The sequence below is a fragment of the Pristiophorus japonicus genome, chromosome 1 (genome assembly GCF_044704955.1).
Source record: "Pristiophorus japonicus isolate sPriJap1 chromosome 1, sPriJap1.hap1, whole genome shotgun sequence".
Classification (NCBI taxonomy): Eukaryota; Metazoa; Chordata; class Chondrichthyes; family Pristiophoridae; genus Pristiophorus; species Pristiophorus japonicus.
In genome coordinates, this window is record NC_091977.1 from 355,778,302 (window position 1) to 355,797,288 (window position 18,987).

Consider the following 18,987-nt stretch of genomic DNA (forward strand, 5'->3'; position numbering starts at 1 on the left):
AGATCTCAGAGATGCAATGATTGTGACCATTTTTTAAAAAGAGGACAAGTCCGACTGCGGCTACAGGGGAATCTCCCTGCTATCATCCACTGGGAAAGTTGTCGCTAGAGTTCTCCTCAATCGTCTTCTCCCTGTGGCCGAGGAGCTCCTCCCGGAATTACAATGCAGATTTCATCCCCGAAGGGGTACAACAGACATGATCTTTGCAGCGCGACAGTTGCAGGAAAAATGCAGGGAGCAGCTCCAGCCCTTATACATGGCCTTTTTCGATCTTACAAAGGCCTTTGACACTGTCAACCGTGAGGGTCTATGGAGCGTCCTCCTCCGTTTCGGATGCCCCCAAAAGTTTGTCAACGTCCTTCGCCTGCTTCACGATGACGTGCAGGCCGTGATCCTTACTAATGGATCCATTACAGACTCAATCCACGTCCGGATCGGGGTCAAACAGGGCTGTGCCATCGCTCCAACCCTCTTCTCAATCTTCCTCGCCGCCATGCTCCACCTCACAATCAACAAGCTCCCTGCTGGAGTGGAACTAAACTACAGAACCAGTGGGAAGCTGTTTAACCTACGCCGCCTCCAGGCCAGGTCCAAGATCATCCCAACCTCTTTCGTTGAGCTGCAGTACGCGGACGACGCCTGCTTCTGCACACATTCAGAGGCTGAACTCCAGGATATAGTCAATGTATTCACTGAGGCATATGAAAGCATGGGCCTTACGCTTAACATCCGTAAGACAAAGGTCTCCACCAGCCTGTCACCGCCACACAGCACTGCCCTCCAATCATCAAGATCCACGGCGCGGCCCTGGACAACGTGGACCATATCCCATATCTCGGGAGCCTCTTATCAACAAAGGCAGACATTGATGCGGAGATTCAACATCGTCTCCAGTGCGCCAGTGCAGCCTTCTGCCGCCTGAGGAAAAGAGTGTTTGAAGACGAGGCCCTCAAATCTACCACCAAACTCATGGTCTATCGGGCTGTAGTAATACCCGCCTTCCTGTATGGATCTGAGGCATGGACGATGTATAGAAGGCACCTCAAATCGCTGGAGATATATCACCAACGATGTCTCCGCAAGATCCTGCAAATCCCCTGGGAGGACAGGCGCACCAACATCAGTGTCCTCGACCAGGCTAACATCCCCAGTATTGAAGCACTGACCACACTCGATCAGCTTCACTGGGCCGGCCACATAGTTCGCATGCCAGATACGAGACTCCCTAAGCAAATGCTTTATGCGGAGCTCCTTCATGGTAAATGATCCAAAGGAGTACAGCGGAAACGTTATAAGGACACCCTCAAAGCCTCCCTGGTAAAGTGCGACATCACCACTGACACCTGGGAGACCCTGGCCAAAGACCACCCGAGGTGGAGAAAGTCCATCCAGGAGGGCGTCGAGCTCTTCGAGTCCCAACGCAAAGAGCATGAAGAGGCCAAGTGCAGGCAGCGGAAGGAGTGCGTGGAAAACCAGCCCCACCGACCCCTTCCCTCGACGAATTTCTGTCCTACCTGTAACAAGGTCTGTGTTTCTCGTAGCGGACTGTTCAGCCATCAAAGAACTCACTTTGGGATTGGAAGCAAGTCTTCCTCGATTCCGAGGGACTGCCTATGATAGATGGATGATGATGAAGGTGTGCCACCAGAGGGCACAGCAGTGGGAGACTTGTAAGTTACCTGTACAGGTGTGTCTGGCCTAGTATAAAAGGCAGGCCACCAGGTGTGATCCTCACTCCGGAGTTAACAAATAATGGACAAAGGTCACTACAGTTCAAGTACAACACATTGCCTCATGGAGTCATTATCAGAGCATCTGCGGACACAACAATTGGCGACGAGATTACGGACTTTCACGCGAAAATGGCTACCCTTGGTGCGTTGCAGCAGTTCGCCGATGGTGATGATTGGGACGCCTTTTTGGAGAGGCTCGAACATTTCTTCACAGCAAACGACCTAGCAGGAGATGACCCAGCCACACTGGCTGATAAGCGCAGAGCTATCTTGCTAACCAGTTGTGGGCCCACCGTCTATGGCCTCATCAGGGACTTGCTGGCACCAGCGAAGACAACGACCAAGATGTACAAGCAGCTCGTAACCCTGATCCATAAGCAACTCAAGCCCAAGGAGAGCATCCTCACAGCCAGACACCGGTTCTATACCCATCGACGGCCCGAAGGTCATGAAATCATGAAGTACGCCGCAGACCTCAGGAGGCTGGCGGCACCGTGCGAGTTCGGCAACCACCTCAGCGAAGCGCTGTGGGACATTTTTGTCCTTGGAATTGGCCATGAGGGCCTTCTTCATAAGCTACTGTCGGCGGATACCACAGTCACACTGCAGAAGGCCATCTCTGTGAGCCAGTCATTCATGACCTCGACCTGCGGCTCTAGGCAGATGACTCACCCTCAGGACTCAAATCCGGCAGGTACTGTGCACAGAGTGGCACCGTTTAGAGGCTGCACTGTAGAGCGTGAACCCTGGGAAGACAGAACAGGCCCATGAGTCCCTGAACTCAGAGTCTGCCGAGGGGGGCTAATCGAGTAGCACAATGCTAGCATTGCGGAGGGAATCACAGGGCTCAGCAGTGCTGTTTTAAAGACTATGGGCCCAAGTTTCGGGCCACGCCTAGAAAGGCACAGCCCTGAACTCGATGCCCATTTTTCGTGCCACAAAGTGCACCTAAAAAAAACTTACCTATTCTCCAGCTCCCTGCAGGTCCTCTGGAGCTGGCCGTGGCGCAGCACGAGCTGTGGGGGGCGGAGCCAGGTCCCTGCGCTGAAAACAGTGCCGGGACATCTGCACATGCGCGCTACAGTGGGCACGCATGTGCAGTAGCTCCAGGCGCCCAAAACTGTGTGGGAGGGGCCCGAAGTATGCAGCCCCTAGCCCAGGCCGAATGGCCTCACTGGGGCTGCGTGAATAAGGCTCACCTCCCACGCCCAGCTCCTGCTTCCTCCCGACCGGACCCGACCCGACTTGACTCCCACTCCCCCTCCCCCGCCCCCGGACCGGACCCGACCCCCCACCGACCCGACCTCCCCCCACCCCGCCCAACCTCCGCTTCTCCCACCCCCACCCCCCCTGGATCTGACCTCCGCTTCCCCCCCCCGACCTCCCCACCCGACCCCACCCCCCTGATCTCCGCTCCTGACCTCCACTCCCGACCTCCGCTCCCGACCTCCGCTCCCGACCCCTCCCGACCTCCGCTCCCGACCCCCCCGACCTCCGCTCCCGACCCCCCCCCCACCTCCGCTCCCGACCCCCCCCGACCCCCACTCCCGACCCCCCCCGACCCTGGACCCGGGACCCGACGCCACCTATCTGTAAATCCGGTGCTGGGGGCAGGCCCAGCCCGAAGTCTTGGGCCCGGCCCGTTCAGCCTCCCTCTCCTTTCTTTCTTTCTCTCTCTCCCCTCCCTCTCTCTCTTTCTCACCCCCCCCACTCCTCCATCCCCCCTTCTCCACCCCCTCCCCTCCCTCCCTCCCTCCTCTCTCCCCCTCCCTTCTCTCCCCCCCGCTCTTCTCTCCCCCCCTCCCCCTTTCTTCTCTTCCCCCTCCCTCCCTCCCTCCCTTCTCTCCCCCCTTCTCTACCCCCTCCCTCCCTCACTCCCTTCTCTCCTGCCCCCTGCTCCCTCCTCTCTCCCTCTGCACCTCCTCGTCTCCCCTACTCCCTCCTCCCCCTCCTCCTCCCCCCTCCTCTCCACCCCCCTCCTCCCCCTCCCCTCACTGTCAAAAACACAGACACTGACAGACAGAGAGTGAGAGACACACACACAGACAGACAGAGAGATAGAGACTCTGACAGAGGCACACGGGGTGGGGGTGGGGGCTCCCAGCACACTGTTGGAGGACTCCTGCAGTCGGTAAGTATAAAATGTTTTATTTATTGATTTTTTTTTAAATTTTTTTTTTATTAATTTTTTTTGATTAATTTATTGGTTGATTTATTGATGTATTTATCATTTATTATTGATGATGGCTCTTTATTTGTAAAACTGAAGTGTTTAATGTTTGTAAACATCCCTTTAAACCCCCCCACCCCCGCCATTCCCTGCGCCTGATTTGTAACCTGCGCCTGATTTTCTAAGTGTAGACAAGGTTTTTCTGAGCGTACAAAAATTTACACTTATTCCATTCTAAGTTAGTTTGGAGTATGTTTTCACTGCCTAAACTTTCAAAACTGGCGAAAGGGGCCGGACATGCCCCCTTTTGAAAAAAAAAATCTGGTCCAAACTGAAACTATTCTAACTGACTAGAACTGGAGCAAACTAAATGCCGAGAATAGCAATTTCTAAGATACTCCATTCTAAACCAGTTGCTCCAAAGAAACAGGAGCAACTCAGGCCAAAACTTGGCCCCTATGTATGCAAAGGCTGCAGCACAAAGGGCCACCTCCAGCGAATGTGTAAGAGAAATATGACTCACTGTGTCGATGAAGAGTCTGCAGATGGCCAGGAATCCAGCGCAGATTATGAATCGATAGGCAGAGAGGCAGCCAAGCCCCACGGTGAGGTACATAGCATGTTTACCTGCACCACCGAGTGTTCCCCGCTGAAGATGGAAGTTGAGATAGAAAGCGTTCCAGTCTTCATGGAAGTGGACACTGGGGTGAGCCAGTCAGTGATGAACCAAGAAGTCTTTGAGAGGCTGTGCGACAATCAAGCTGAACGACCCAAGTTGGTCCCATTTCAGGCAAAGCTGCGCACCTACACCGATGAAATCATCCCAGTCGTTGGCAGCGCGAATGTAAAGGTACTCCATGATGGCGCGGTGCACAAGTTACCTCTATGGATTGTTGCAGGTGATGGATCAACGCTGCTCGGCAGAAGGTGGATGGAGAAGATCCATTGGAAGTGGGAAGACTTCACCCCTCCAGCGATCCACGTCCTCTGTGCTCAGAGGCAAATAAATCCCTCACCTGAGGGTAGACCCGGCACCAGAGAGCAGATCAGCACGGCACCCGAGGCACAGACCACTCAGCACGACTACGTGGAGATGATCCAGCTGAGACGACCCGAACACACCTTCCAGGCTCCAGTGGCAGGACTCCGGAGGAAGAAAATTGGATCTAGAGGCTACTTAGCAGCTTTGGAGGCAGAACCCGGGGAGAAGAGGATCACCGCAGTCGACATCATGGATAGAGGAAAGATGGCGCCCAAACCACAAGGTGAGGCACTGAAGAAAAAGATGGCCGCAGCCAGACCACGAGGTGCAGCGCTGATGGAGCAACACTTGGCACCAAACGGAGAAGAGGTTTGGGGTAAAGATAGCAAGGCTCTCTTAAAGGAGGCCCGCAACCCATTACAATTAAAGGGACAGTTCCACACACTCAAGCAATGTAACAGTAACTGTAAGTCAGAGACAAAATGTGTAACTGATCATGTAAAATGTGTATGTGATGATCAGAGTTGTGTACATGCAATGAGCGTGGAAAAGTTACGTGATTATGTAAAATGTGTGATTGGTGATCTGAATTGTGCACATGCAACCAGCGAGGAAAAGTCATGCGATCGCGATCGGACCCACAGAGTATCCATCATAAGTAATGAAAGGTTGTGCGATGCAGGATTTCAACTGCATGCAGCCAATGCAGTGGGCAGACATCTATCAGGAGCACACAGGTCCAGCGAGCTACCCAATGCTGTAGCCTACGTCCCGGGGACCAGAGTCATGCGCCATGGAGTGTGGCCACAAGCAGCCAATGTACTCGAGCTGCAGAGCAAGCAACCTCAGCAGGGCAACGACACCGGTATCAATGCCATGCCCCTGATCGGTTCCACCTCTTAGGCACCCGATGGCACCAACCGCCATGAGCCTGAAGAAGCAGACTGTGCTAAGGCGCAGTCCCCAGACCCCATCGCCACCAAGGCCATACCTGTAAACGAAAGGTCACCTGCCACAGTTCCCCCAAAGGGGACCGGGACCAGCCAGGATCCCAAACCAAACAATGCCCAGGCCAGCGAGTCAGCAGTTCCCTGTGCACTGCCAGGCGACAGCTCCTCAGGGAGTAGCAGTGACCCAGGGTACATAGAAAGGCCAGGGAGGTCCATGCTAGGGACCATGCCAACAGCCCCAAGAGCAGGCAACTCAAACCAACCGGGTTCCCACTGCCAGCACTGGGCACTGAGTCGCCACCAGACTGCAGGGACATAATCCAGCAGCTCTGGAATTAGTTTGTCCTCACGCATTGGTCACTGCATCGATAAGGCATCTCACCAGTCTAATGTACTTGTCTCACAACGGAACCACAAATGTAATGCAAACCTGTTTTCCTGAACTTAAATGTACATGAATGCTATGAGCCTCTGGCATAATCTATATGTGGGCGGTGGGCGGGGGCATGAGTGGGGGGAGAGAATGGAATGGTCAGGGACACACACAAACAGCAACCACCAGCACTCTACTACAATAACCACTCACCCAAGATTGAAACGGCCTGCCAAGGGTCAACCATATAGAGCTCATATAGAGCTAAGCCCAGAGCACAGTCAATGCAGAGGCGATTTGCACTAAAGGCTCAGGGGAGAGTAATGTTATGTATTCTACATGGCTACTGTTGGTACTATCACAAGGTGTGCCACCAGAGGGCACAGCAGTGGAGACTTGTCGGTTACCTGTACAGGTGTGCCTGGCCTAGTATAAAAGGTAGACCACCAGGTGTGATCCTCATTCTGGAGTTAACAAATAAAGGACTCTCACTGCAGTTCAAGTACAACACATTGCTCGTGGAGTCATTACTAGAGCATCTAAGGACACTACAGCTTGTTACGAGGGGCTCTAGTTCAAAAAACTCTGGAGTTGCCACATGCTCCATGATGAGCTGTAGTTCTGTTAAACAGTCATTCACAACTGCACAGATGTGGATAACAGGACACCTGCATATTTACCAAATCTTGCAGAATACTGCAATAACTAGAGCTCAGATAGCATCTTTCATGAGATCCAGATCCAAGGACTCTTGAGGCTGAGGAAGGTGGTGAGCTGGTCTTCTGACCATCTGCTCCTGTTCACATGCTCCATACATCACTATCTAAATGCTCTGATTGGAAGTACTGGTGGAGTGCATGACACAAAGTGCTGGGTATCACTGGTACCTATGCCTTGTTCTCTGGGAATGCCTATAAAAACTGCTGGGGAACATATCTTAGAAAGGTGGATGAGATGCATCTGCACAAGCAGAACTCACACAGCAAATAGTGAGAGTCATTTTAGTGCTGCCTGTTGATTTAAATGAGTGGAGGGCAAAAGCTCCCGTGCAGCGTGCTCTTTCTGGCAGTAGCATCAGCAGAAGGCCGAAGGTTGCATCTAAAGGATCGGTACAGCATTCTCGGGCAGTCACCTTATTAAAAGTAGTAATCTCGGGATTGCTACCAGTGCCACGTGCTAGTCAGAGTAGGAATCGCAGGATAGTTCAGATGAATACGTGGCTTGAGCAGTGGTGCAGCAGGGAAAGATTCAAATTCCTGGGGCATTGGAACCGGTTCTGGGGGAGGTGGGACCAGTACAAACCGGACGGTCTGCACCGAGGCAGGACCGGAACCAATGTCCTAGGGGGAGTGTTTACTCGTGCTGTTGGGGAGGAGTTAAACTAATATGGCAGGGGGATGGGAACCAATGCAGGGAGACAGAGGGAAACAAAATGGAGACAGAAGCAAAAGACAGAAAGGAGATGAGTAAAAGTGGAGGGCAGAGAAACCCAAGTCAAAAAACAAAAATGGCCACTGTACAGCAAAATTCTAAAGGGTCAAAGCGTAATAAAAAGGCAAGCCTGAAAGCTCGGTGCCTCAATGCGACGTGTATTCGGAACCCAGGAGAGGGCTCTGAGCTAGTTAAAGTGGGTGAGAGCGCAGATGAACAGGACCCCAAGAAAGAATGCAAAAGGCAGGAGGCAACAGAGCAGAGTAGCACTGGGGTAAGTGCAAACCACAAGTTGATAGGAAGGGACAATATGTATGAATATAAAGGGGCTGCAGGAGGGGTCAAAACTAAAAATCATGGTTTAAAACTAGTATTGAAACACTCTACCTAAATGCACGCAGCATTCGAAATAAAGTAAATGAGTTAACGGCACAAATCATTATAAATGGATATGATTTGGTGGCCATTACAGAAACGTGGTTGCAGGGTGGCCAAGATTAGGAATTAAACAAACAGGGGTATTTGACAATTCGGAAGGATAGACAAGAAGGGAAAGGAGGTGGGGTAGCTCTGTTAATAAAGGATGATATCAGGGCAGTTGTGAGAGATGATATTAGCTCTAATGAACAAAATGTTGAATCATTGTGGGTGGAGATTAGAGATAGTAAGGGGAAAAAGTCACTGGTGGGCGTAGTTTATAGGCCCCCAAATAATAACTTCACGGTGGGGCGGACAATAATCAAGGGAATAAAGGAGGCATGTGAAAAAGGAATGGCAGTAATCATGGGGGATTTTAACCTACATATCGATTGGTCAAATCAAATCGCACGGGGTAGCCTGGAGGAGGAATTCATAGAATGCATACGGGATTGTTTCTTAGAACAGTATGTTACAGAACCTACAAGGGAGCAAGCTATCTTAGATCTGATCCTGTGTAATGAGACAGGAATAATAAACGATCTCCTAGTAAAAGATCCTCTCGGAATGAGTGATCACAGTATGGTTGAATTTGTAATACAGATTGAGGGTGAGGAAGTAGTGTCTCAAATGAGCGTACTATACTTAAACAAAGGGGACTACAGTGGGCTGAGGGCAGAGTTAGCTAAAGTAGACTGGGAACACAGTCTAAACGGTGGCACAATTGAGGAACAGTGGAGGACTTTTAAGGAGCTCTTTCATAGTGCTCAACGAAAATATATTCCAATGAAAAAGAAGGGCGGTAAGAAAAGAGATAACCAGCCGTGGATAACCAAGGAAATAAAGGAGAGTATCAAATTAAAAAACAATGCGGATAAGGTGGCCAAGGTTAGTGGGAAACTAGAAGATTGGGAAAATTTTAAACGACAGCAAAGAATGACTAAGAAAGCAATAAAGGAAAGATAGATTCCGAAAGTAAACTTGCGCAAAACATAAAAACAGATAGTAAAAGCTTTTACCAATATATAAAACGGAAAAGAGTGACTAATGTAAATGTTGGTCCCTTAGAAGATGAGAAGGGGGATTTAATGATGGGAAATGTGGAAATGGCTGAGACCTTAAACAATTATTTCCCTTCGGTCTTCACAGTAGAAGACACAAAAACCATGCCAAAAATTGCTTGTCACGGGAATGTGGGAAGGGAGGACCTTGAGACAATCACTATCACTAGGGAGATAGTGCTGGACAGGCTAATGGGACTGAAGGTAGACAAGTCCCCTGGTCCTGATGAAATGCATCCAAAGGTATTAAAAGAGATGACGGAAGTTATAGCAGATGCATTCGTTATAATCTACCAAAATTCTCTGGACTCTGGGGAGGTACCAGCGGATTGGAAAGCAGCTAATGTAACGCCTCTGTTTAAAAAAGGGGGCAGACAAAAGGCAGGTAACTATAGGCCGGTTAGTTTAACATCTGTAGTGGGGAAAATGCTTGAAGCTATCATTAAGGAAGAAATAGCGGGACATCTAGATAGGAATAGTGCAATCAAGCAGACGCCAACATGGATTCATGAAGGGGAAATCATGTTTAACTAATTTACTGGAATTCTTTGAGGATATAACGAGCATGGTGGATAGAGGTATACCGATGGATGTGGTGTATTTAGATTTCCAAAAGGCATTCGATAAGGTGCCACACAAAAGGTTACTGCAGAAGATAAAGGTACGCGGAGTCAGAGGAAATGTATTAGCATGGATCGAGAATTGGCTGGCTAACAGAAAGCAGAGAGTCGGGATAAATGGGTCCTTTTCGGGTTGGAAATCGGTGGTTAGTGGTGTGCCACAAGGATCGGTGCTAGGACCACAACTGTTTACAATATACATAGATGACCTGGAAGAGAGGACAGAGTGTAGTCTAACAATTGCAGATGACACAAAGATTAGTGGGAAAGCAGGTTGTGTAGAGGACACAGAGAGGCTGCAAAGAGATTTAGATAGGTTAAGCGAATGGGCTAAGGTTTGGCAGATGGAATGCAATGTCGGAAAATGTGAGGTCATCCACCTTGGAAAAAAAACTGTAAAAGGGAATATTATTTGAATGGGGAGAAATTACAACATGCTGCGGTGCAGAGGGACCTGGGGGTCCTTGTGCATGAATCCCAAAAAGTTAGTTTGCAGGTGCAGCAGGTAATCAGGAAGGCAAATGAAATGCTGGCCTTCATTGCGAGAGGGATGGAGTACAAAAGCAGGGAGGTCCTGCTGCAACTGTACAGGGCATTGGTGAGGCTGCACCTGGAGTACTACGTGCAGTTTTGGTCACCTTACTTAAGGAAGGATATACTAGCTTTGGAGGGGGTACAGAGACGATTCACTAGGCTGATACCGGAGATGAGGGGGTTACCTTATGATGATAGATTGAGTAGACTGGGTTTTTACTCGTTGGAGTTCAGAAGGATGAGGGGTGATCTCATAAAAACATTTAAAATAAGGGTAAACAAGATAGAGGCAGAGAGGTTGTTTCCACTGGTCGGGAAGACTAGAACTAGGGGGCACAGCCTCAAAATACGGGGGAGCCAATTTAAAACCGAGATGAGAAGAAATTTCTTCTCCTAGAGGGTTGTGAATCTGTGGAATTCTCTGCCCAAGGAAGCAGTTGAGGCTAGCTCATTGAATGTATTCAAATCACAGATAGATTTTTAACCAATAAGGGAATTAAGGGTTATGGGGAGCGGGCGGGTAAGTGGAGCTGAGTCCACGGCCTGATCAGCCATGATCTTTTTGAATGGCGGAGCAGGATCGAGGGGCTCGATGGCCTATTCCTGTTCCTAATGCTTATGTTCTTATGTTTCTTATGAAAGACTATGGCATAGATGTCCGTAAACCGTTGCATGAGAAATCCTGAGATTTTGCACAAAAAATAAGCTGAGCACAGAAAATTTAATGGACTGAGTGCAATATAGAAACATAGAAAATAGGTGCAGGAGTAGCCCTTTCGGCCTTTCGAGCCTGCACCACCATTCAATAAGATCATGGCTGATCATTCACCTCCGTACCCCTTTCCTGCTTTCTCTCCATACCCCTTGATCCCTTTAGCCGTAAGGGCCATATGTAACTCCCTTTTGAATATATCTAAGAAACTGGCCTCAACAACTTTCTGTGGTAGAGAATTCCACAGGTTAACAATTCTCTGAGTGAAGAAGTTTCTCCTCATCTCGGTCCTAAATGGCTTACCCCTTATCCTTAGACTGTGACCCCTGATTCTGGACTTCCCCAACATCGGGAACATTCTTCCTGCATCTAACCTGTCCAGTCCCGTCAGAATTTTATATGTTTCTATGAGATCCCCTCTCATTCTTCTAAACTCCAGTGAATAATGGCCCAGTCGATCCAGTGTCTCCTCATATATCAGTCCTGCCATCCCGGGAATCAGTCTGGTGAACCTTCGCTGCACTCCCTCGATAGCAAGAACATCCTTCCTCAGATTAGGAACACAATATTCCAGGTAAGGCCTCACCAAGGATTTGTACAACTGCAGTAAGATCTCCCTGCTCCGATACTCAAATCCACTAGCTATGAAGGCCAACATGCCATTTGCCTTCTTCACTGCCTGCTGTCCCTGCATGCTAACTTTCGATGACTGATGTACCATGGCACTCAGGTCTCGTTGCAAATCCCCTTTTCCTAATCTGTTACCATTCAGATGATGTTCTGCCTTTGTGTTTTTGCCACCAAAGTGGATAACCTCACATTTATCCACATTATACTGCATCTGCCATGCATTTGCCCACTCACCTAATCTGTCCAAGTCACCCTGCAGGCTCTTAGCATCCTCCTCACAGCTCACACCACCACCAGCTTAGTGTCATCTGCAAACTTGGAGATATTACACTCAATTCCTTCATCCAAATCATTAATGTATATTGTAAATAGCTGAGGTCCCAGCACTGAGCCCTGCGGCACCCCACTAGTTACTGCCTGCCATTCTGAAAAGGACCAGTTTATCCCGACTCTCTGCTTCCTGTCTGCCAACCAGTTCTCTATCCACGTCAATACATTACACCCAATACCATGTGCTTTAATTTTGCACACCAATCTCTTGTGTGGGACCTTGGTCAAAAGCCTTTTGAAAGTCCAAATACACCACATCCACTGGTTCTCCCTTGTCTACTCTACTAGTTACATCCTCAAAAAATTCTAGAAGATTTATCAAGCATGATTTCCCTTTCATAAATGCACGCTGATTTGGACCGATCCTGTCACTGCTTTCCAAATGCGTTGCTATTTCATCTTTAATAATTGATTCCAACATTTTCCCCACTACCGATGTCAGGCTAACCGGTCTATAATTCCCCATTTTCTCTCTCGCTCCTTTTTTGAAAAGTGGTGTTAAATTAGCTACCCTCCAGTCCATATGAACTGATCCAGGGTCGATAGACTGTGGGAAAATGATCAGCAATGCATCGACTATTTTTAGGGCCACTTCCTTAAGTACTCTGGGATGCAGACTATCAGACCCTGGGGATTTATCAGCCTTCAATCCCATCAATTTCCCGAATACAATTTCCTGACTAATAAGGATTTCCTTCGGTTCTTCCTTCTCACTAGACCCTCTGTCCCTAGTATTTCCAGAAGGTTATTTGTGTCTTCCTTCGTGAAGACAGAACCAAAGTATTTGTTCAATTGGTCTGCCATTTCTTTGGTCCCCATTGTAAACTCACCTGATTCTGACTGCAAGGGACCTACATGTGTCTTCACTAATCTTTTTCTCTTCACATATCTATAGAAGCTTTTGCAGTCAGTTTTTATGTTCCCAGCAATACTCTATTTTCCCTCTCCTAATTAAACCCTTTGTCCTCCTCTGCTGAATTCTAAATTTCTCCCAGTCCTCATGTTTGCTGCTTTTTCTGACCACTTTATATGCCTCTTCCTTGGATTTAACACTATCCCTAATTTCCCTTGTTAGCCACGGTTGAGCCACCTTCCTCTTTTTATTTTTACTCCAGACAGGGATGTACAATTGTTGAAGTTCATCCATGTGATCTTTAAATGTCTATCATTGCCTATCCACCGTCAACCCTTTAAGTGTCATTCGCTAGTCTATATAAAGTAGCGCCATTATATGGAAGAGAGATGTTGCTAAAGGGGCAAGGATGCAAGAGATACCAGTGAGTACCACTTGCTAAATTTGTAAAAATAGGGCAACGATCACAAGATATGTACTGTGGAAATTCGATACTGTTCTTCCAAGCTTATTTTAGGATTATGGTTGTATAGGAACTGTATAGGCACATATGTACATATTTTCAATAAAAACAAAAAAAACCCTCTATAAATCTTAATATTTCTTTGTTTAGTGGGTTCATCAGCATTTACTTGATGTAAACTGGATCTTGATGAAAATATCAAAAAAAATTAAATTTAGCAACGACAAAAAAAAAGCCAGCTTGATCTGGATCATGTTGAAGAATTTTTGCAATAAACTGAAAGATAATTTAAGTCAGTTATTTGGGTGTACCTTATTTAAAAGTAACACGGTAATGTGAATTGAAATACAATTAAAAAGTGAGAAACATGAGCCTCTTGGTCGTGAGTTTAATGGTCATGCAGAAGAGAGTTCAGTTACATTTTTAACAACAGACCTTTGAAGAACTCTGGGTGAGATTAAATTTTCCTTAATCCTTGGCCTTTTAAAAACAGACTTTGAAACTTTGCATATTATTTTTATCAGTTCCTAAACTAGAAAATCCAACTGATAATTTAAGGAAATGCAGCTTTGATTTTTTTCTGAGATTCTTACAACTGTAGTACAGTATAGTTTATGTTCAAAGTATTTACTGTCTGTGATGTTTGACTGACCAGGGGGGAGATTTAATGCCTCTCATTGGAAGCAGTTTTCATTCCAATTACATAGTCTGAGCTCTCCATAGTTACCAGTTATTTCAGCAGGTATTTAGTGTATGGTTTATAGCTCATCGTCACCTTCTCCCAGCACTATGTATTGTCAACAAGTGTGCTTTGGGGAGGGCGGTAAGAGGAGCGGCGACATCCAAAATCAGAGCGTGTGTCAATTCGGCATTGTACACCGATTGACCTCATGCTCTTGGTAATTAAAATACTTGCGGTGAGTGCAGGTAATGGCAGCGCTGACGACCTGCACAATATGGCAGTTGTCATGTTCCAGTCCTGAAGCGAGGCGACCGTCATTTGTTCTTTAAAACCAGTCGGCGCTAAAGTTTCAAATTTCTCGGCCATAGTGTGGAGATGCTGGGATTTAGAAAAGTGCACAGAATGGCAGCCAAGTGTCCACTCTATAATGGATATTGTGTGTGAGTCAATGAAAATAGATCTGGTTGTTAAGTTGTATCGTAAACTTGCATTGCAAACTCACCTTTTCAAATAATCATGCAACAATAGTTCCAGTTTTAAGCGGCAGAAATAAAATGTTCCCACCTCCAGTATGGCTTAGAAATAGCTGTTTTCTGAGAGTTTAGCATGCAGCCTCAGTCAAGGTGTACTAGGACAGCATACATGATTTGTCCATCTACTTGGTATAGTAAAATAACAAAATGAAATGGAACTCAAGAAGCTTTGTTGACCCAGAACTATCGACAAATGATATGATAACTGACCTTGAAGAAAATTATAAGGGCGCTGATTAGCACACTAAGGCTCTGTAAGAAATCTCCCACAACATGGATGAAAGCGGCTCGAATGCTGGCATTTGGCTGATGGCTGTGGACAAATTCTGCTGAATGTTCGATGTATGTTGCACTATGGTTGTGACCATGACCACCCTGATGAAGTGCCAATCCCATTCTGGAAAAGATAAAATTAGATGAGTTTTGCTTTTAGGTTTCAATAGGAAGCTGTAATGAATAGATATTAAGTGGAATATTGATATACACTGAATATTATGATTTGAGTTTGCATTTCTGTCTCATCATAGGAATTGTAATAAATGGTCAGTTTTCTGCTTCTGCACAGTTATTTGATTAAAATTCATTTTTTTATATTAAGAGCTAAAAGATTTTATTCTCTCCATGTTTCTAAGAAAGGTGCTAGCCTTAGCTCAGTGGTAGCACTCTTGCCTCTGAATTAGAAGGTTGTGAGTTCAACCCATTCCCTGCTGCTGAGACTCATTGCTGTTTGTCTGCAAATTTCCTGTATTACAATGGTAACTATACTGCAGGAGTACTTCATTGGCTTTGGGACAGCCTGAGGTTATGAAAGGTGCTATATAAATGCAAGTTCTTATTTTTTTTAAATATATGTTTTATTAAAGAAAAAAGAAAAAGAATTGCATTTATATCGTGTCTTTCACGACGTTAGGACATCACAAAGCACTTTACAGCCAATGAAGTACTTTTTTTGAAGCGCAGTCACTGCTGTAATGTAGGAAAGCTCCCACAAACAGCAATGTGATAATGTCCAGATAATCTGTTTTAGATGTTGATTGATGGATAAATAATGGCTAGGTCACCGGGGATAACTCCTTTGCTCTTCAAAATAGTGCCATAGGATCTTTTATGTCAACCTGAGAGTCGCATCTGAAACACAGCACTTCCGACAGTGCAACATTCCCTCAGTACTGCACTGAAGTGTCAGCCTAGATTTTTGTGCTCAAGTCTCTGGAGTGGGACTTGAACCCACAACTTTCTGACTCAGAGGTGGGAGCGCTGCCCACTAAGCCACAGCTGACACCCTTGCCAATTAGTGACCAAAAAGGAAATCATCTTGTGAAGGCAGATAGCATGGCTCAGCTACTAAATGAGTACTTAGCATCTGTCTTTACAAAAAAAAAGGATTCTGTTAATGTCACAATAAAGGAGAAGAGGTTAGAGAAATTAGATAGGATAAAAATAAAGAGGTGATACTTAAAAGGTTGGCAGTGCTCAAAGTGGAAAAGTCATCCGGTCCAGATGGGATGCATCCTTGTTAGCTGGAGGAAGCAAAGGTGGAAATAGCAGAGACTTTGGCCATAATCTTTCAAGCCTCCTTGGATATGAGAGTGGTGTCAGAGGACTGGAAACTTACAAATATTACACCCCTGTTCAAAAAAGGGAAGAGGGATAAATCCAGTAACTAATGTCAGTGGTGGGGAAACTTTCAGAGACCATAATCCGGGACAAAATTAATTGTCATTTGGAAGAACATCAGTTAATAAATGACAGCCAACACGGATTTATTAAAGATAAATCATGTCTGACCAACTTGATTGAGTTCTTCAATGAAATAACAGAAAGGGTTGATGAATGTAATACAGTTGATGTTGTGTATATGGACTTTCAAAAGGCATTTGATAAAGTGCTACATAATAGACTTCTTATCAAAATTGAAGCCCATGGGATTAAAAGGGCAGTGGCAGTGTGGATAGAAAATGAGCTAAGAGACAGAAGGCAGAGAGCATTGGCGAACGGTGGTAGGTCAAGTTGATGAAGCTATTAAAAAAGCATCCGGTATCCTGGGCTTTATAAACAGACGCATAGAGGACAAAAGGAAGTTACGCTAAACCTTTATAAATCACTGGTTAGGCTTCAGCTTGAGTATTGTGTCCAATTCTGGGCATCACACTTTAGGAAGGATGTCAAGACCTTGGAGAAGGTGCAGAGGTTATTTACTAGCATGGTACCAGTGACGAAGAACTTCAGACACGTTAAGAGACTAGGGGACGGATTTTCGTCAGGTTTGCGACCGGGTTTTCGCTGCGATTTGACCTTCCATGGCAACAACCCAGTCGCAAAGCCCGGGTGGGATCCTCGGGTATCTATTTGCGGCGGCGCTTCCAAGTAACGCCGGGGAGAGGGGCGCCGATGTGCAACAACGCGGATTACGTTTGCGTCGGACTTTCGGCTCTCTCCCGATCCGTACTCTGCACCTAGCATAGCGACAGGTCAAACCTGTCGGTACAGCCCTGACAGCAGCGGTAAGTATATAAACCTGCAAAAAAGGGAAGTTAAAGTTTTAATTTTTTCAGCAATTCAATAGATAAGGGTCCTGCAAATGTTTTTAGAATGTTTTTTGGAATTTATTTTTGTTTGTTTTTCCCCCTTGCCAAGGCCTCTCTCGCAGCACTCCCGGCCTTGGACTAAAGTATCTGAAACTCGCAGTTTGCGTCGCGAATGCTTGTGCAACGCCTCCCTTACCAATGCGCCCCTGACGCAGACGTAAAGGCCAAAAGTTTGGGCTAAAAACGGTAGGGCAGCGAAAATGTAAGTTCCACGTATCGTTACCATTTCGCAAAAAAACCCCAAAAGCCGAAAATCCATCCCGAAAGAAGCTGGAATTGTTCTCCTTAGAGCAAAAAAGATTACTGGGATTTAACAGAGATTTTCAAAATTAAGAAGGGGTTTGATAGAGTAAATAAGGAGAAACTGTTCCCATTGGCAGGAGAGTTGATAACCAGACACAGATTTACAATAATTGGCAAAAGGACCAGAAGGGAGATTAGGAGATTTTAAAAAAAATTACATGATGATCTGGAATGCATTGCCTGAAAGAGTGGTGCAAGTAGAATCAATAGTAACTTTCAAAAGGTTTATTGGATATATACTTGAAAAGGAAACATTTGCAGGGCTATGGGGAAATTACAGGGGAGTGGGACTAATGGAATAGCAGATACAATGGACTGAATGGCCTCCTTCTATGCTGTATGTCTCTGAAGTCCCAAAACTTAAATCATTTAAAAACAGCATCCTTCAAATTACACTGTCAGATAATAGGAATAAATGTTTAACATGCTCATTTAAAGTTCCTCACTTCGCTAGTTTAGCAGAGACATTCATCAATTTAAAAGTAATGCATTAAAAATTTCTCTAAACTAGCATTTCAAAGTGACCATTTCTTATTTAGGGACAGAACATCTTCCAGTGTGCTGTTTATGCACAGGTTATAACTGAAGCATACTTGCTGTGACATGCACCATCTAATAAAAAGGAACTGTAATCATGAAAAAGTGCTTCAACGATTTTTGATTGTAAACTAAACACAATGGAACAATGGGAATTGTGCTAAACGGCATCAATTCCATGAAGTCATTGTCATGTATTCAACGATCATTGTAACCCATGTATAAGCTGACCTAAGTTGTACACCTTGAGAACATTGACCACGAGGGGGCGAACTTGTGGGAGACACTCCTAACCTGGACTTTCCAGTATAAAAAGGAAAGCTCCATCCACCTTCAGTCTCTTGAGGTCTTGGTAATAAAGGAAACTGGTCACAGAGTGACCTTCTCTCAAGTATGGGTCTCGTGTGCATTTATATTGTATAGTAAGGACATATCATTGGCAACGAGAAACTGGAATTTAAACCACGCGAGCATGGCCACTAGCAGCACAGAAGAGAGGTACTGTGTTGGTGATGATTGAGACGACTTTATTGAGAGACTACAGCAAAGTTTTGTCACTAAGAAATGGTTGGGACAGGATTCGGCCGACAAAAGCAGGGCTCAGCTCCTGATGGTTTGTGGATCTAGAACGTACTCCCTGATGGAGGACCTTCTAGCGCCAGAGAAGCTGGCGGACAAGACGTTTGAAGAGCTCAGTAAATTTATCAGGGAACACCTTAAACCGGCGAGCAGCATGCACATGGCGAGACACCAGTTTTACACGCATTGGCGGTGAGAAGGGCAAAGCATTCCAGACTTCGTAGCAGATCTCCGGCGACTGGTGAGCCTATATAAGTTCCCAGATGCATGCAGAGCAGAGATGCTGCAGGATTTTTTCATTGAGCGCATTGGGCACGTTGTCATTTTCAGGAAACTGATTGAGACCAAAGACTTGACCTTGGAAGCGACGGCTCTGATAGCCCAGACAATTATCTCAGGGGAGGAAGAGACCAGAATGATTTAAGGCAAAAAATCTAGGCTCAAATGCGGCAAACGACCAGGGAGTCAACATTGTTAACGCGGCACACAGTTCTTTAGGCAGACAA

General features: G+C 46.3%; 1 protein-coding gene across 1 annotated transcript in view; it reads right to left on the bottom strand.

The window, feature by feature from the left end:
- The window catches only part of LOC139265209 (proton-coupled zinc antiporter SLC30A8-like), a 78,191-nt gene that overhangs the window by 16,212 nt on the left and 42,992 nt on the right, over positions 1-18,987 (bottom strand). The window contains exon 5 of the mRNA XM_070882164.1: positions 14,685-14,871. Coding sequence (XP_070738265.1) covers positions 14,685-14,871 — 187 coding nt within the window. The remainder of the gene's footprint in view (positions 1-14,684; positions 14,872-18,987) is intronic.